Source organism: Macadamia integrifolia, unplaced genomic scaffold, assembly GCF_013358625.1.
Source record: "Macadamia integrifolia cultivar HAES 741 unplaced genomic scaffold, SCU_Mint_v3 scaffold1421, whole genome shotgun sequence".
Taxonomy (NCBI): Eukaryota; Viridiplantae; Streptophyta; class Magnoliopsida; order Proteales; family Proteaceae; genus Macadamia; species Macadamia integrifolia.
In genome coordinates, this window is record NW_024868197.1 from 14362 (window position 1) to 16932 (window position 2571).

The 2571-nt window shown below is 35.6% G+C and overlaps 1 protein-coding gene across 1 annotated transcript; it reads left to right on the forward strand.

Annotated features, from left to right (window-relative positions):
- Positions 1 to 7: 7 nt before the first annotated feature.
- Positions 8 to 2298, forward strand: LOC122063681 (serine carboxypeptidase-like 45; the record flags this gene model as incomplete). Its single annotated transcript, XM_042627377.1, has 8 exons — positions 8 to 129; positions 303 to 395; positions 482 to 561; positions 663 to 944; positions 1049 to 1173; positions 1313 to 1405; positions 1556 to 1673; positions 2007 to 2298. Coding segments are annotated over 8 exons (1075 nt in total), but the record flags the coding sequence as incomplete, so codon positions are not given.
- Positions 2299 to 2571: the final 273 nt, after the last annotated feature.

The window sequence follows — 2571 nt, forward strand, 5'->3', positions numbered from 1 at the left end:
CCAAAAGAGTTAAATCTTCTGTGTGTTGTGCAGAAGCAAACATGTTGTACTTGGAGGCACCAGTAGGAGTTGGGTTCTCTTATTGTATTAACACATCTAACTATGTGGGGGTGGATGATGAGATTACTGGTATGCTTCATCTTCCAAAGATCCTAAATTTTCCAACCCCACACCCCCCCCCCTAGATTACATATTCATGTCCATATTATGTGTTTAATTCTTTGGAATACTCTGAATGGTAATCCTTAACAACATTACTGAGTATTTAATTGTTTTGGTCTGTATATCTTTGTCTTCTTAAGCTAGGGACAATCTCATCTTCCTACAGCGTTGGTTTGTCAAGTTCCCTGAATACAAATGTAGAGACCTGTTTGTCACAGGGGAAAGCTATGCTGGTACTCTTAGCTACCAACTCTTTATTTATATCTGAATGAACAAAGGGATATTAAAGATAGATTTTTAGTGTAATTTTGGTTATCAGGTCATTATGTTCCACAACTAGCACAGCTCATCCTTCAGTTCAACAAGAAGGAAAAGTTATTCAATCTGAAAGGAATACTTGTGAGTATTATAAACTAAAGATATGGTTAACCTCCACAAAAGCAATCTCAAATGTAAACTTCTCAGCTTAAAACCTTTTTTTTTTTTTTTTTTCATTTCAGCTGGGAAATCCTCTTCTAGATTTCGTTACTGACTTCAATTCGAAGGCTGAATTTTTCTGGTCACATGGGTTAATATCGGATTCAACATATGAGATCTTCTCTTCAGCTTGTAACTACTCTCGGTACAAGAGTGAGTCATTCAGAGGCTCTGTTTCCCCTGTTTGCTCAGGAGTGATGAACCAAGTCAACAATGAAATTAGTATGTATATCGACAAATATGATGTCACAATTGATGTCTGCCTATCATCTATTTTATCTCAATCGAATGCTCTCACACACCTGGTAAAGTTAGGCAATGAGCTTGTCCCCTTTCATCAACTAATTATATTTCACTAGTTCTGTTTTTGTACTTTTGACTCTTTGGCTATGGTATTTTCATCCTTCAGCAAGTTGCAGAGAAACTAGATGTCTGTGTTGAAGATGAAACTACAAAGTATTTCAACCGGGTTGATGTACAGAAGGCTCTCCACGCTCGTCTTTTGGGAGTCACCAGTTGGGTTTCTTGCAGTGAGTAAGTATCTCATGACTAGCATTCAGAAAAAAAGATTTTGTAATTCTGCAGTTTGATCTGGAATTTTCTTTGCAATCCACTGCTTTTCTTTAGAAATTTTTTCATGTCATTATTCTCTAAACCCAGTTTTGTTTTTTAGTAATCTACACTATAAGAAGCTCAACTTTGAGGAATCTATGATTCCAGTCGTCGGCTCACTCATCAGGTCTGGAATTCGGATCTTAGTTTTCAGGTAAAGTTAAACCAAGTTTATGATGCGAATGCTGTGAGGATCAACTTAGTTGACTTATTAGTTTTATTATTCTAACAAATAAAGCCATTGATTTAATTCATGACTTAGTTTCAACAATGATTCTGTATTCAATCTTGATCTCTATTGCAGTGGAGATCAAGATTCTGTTATCCCATTAACCGGGACAAGAACACTGCTCCATGGATTGGCAAATAAATTGGGACTGAACACAACTACAACTTACAGAGCTTGGTTTGAGGGGAAACAGGTTAGTCATTTACTTCAAGCAGTTTAAAATTTCTGTCATCAAATTTAACTAGTGATTATTGATTGTGGAAAATCAGTATTATTTAATGAGTTTCTCAAAGTAATATGAAGCCAAAACCTAAGAACAACTCTAGTATCAACTTATTATGAGCTAAAACAGCAATCACTAATAATTTCGCATTTTAGACAATGAGTGATTGAGGGAAAGAATTCTAATTGAAAATTTTGCATTTTGGCACCTTTTTCAAACTGGAAAACTACTGTTAAGATCTTTGCCTGATTAGTCTTGATTTTCATTCAATTCCTCAAAAAACTTCGATAGCTGTATTTTCAGGTTGGCGGATGGATGCAAGTTTATGGAAATATCCTCTCCTTTGCAACCATTAGAGGAGCATCTCACAAGGCTCCATTCTCACAGCCAGAGAGATCACTTGTGTTGTTCAATGCATTTCTAAAAGGAAAACCACTACCAGAAGAATTCCGAGCTATCGAATAAGTTCATTTTATGTAATTAACTAGTGGTGCTGTATTTAATAGACAGAGGGAAGCCTATCCTCTAACCTTCAATATAAGGTTTTTGAAAAGAGATGCTGATGATGGTAGTTTCTCCCATCAGTCTTTCAATATAGATATGATCAGGATTACAAGTTTCTGATTTAAACATAAAAACTGACACCTTAAAGTAGTAAACCTTATCTTGAGTCTCTAAACCACTGAAACAAACAAAAAATTTGATCAGAGAAGATACAAAAGTTGACAGATCAAACCATGGACACATGACTACATGTAAAGAGGCACTCTCCTCATTTTGTCTACATGACTGAATCTTAGAGAATAGCAACAATTGTTGGTTGGAACTCAATCTACACACACAATATGTGTATTTACATTTATGTACC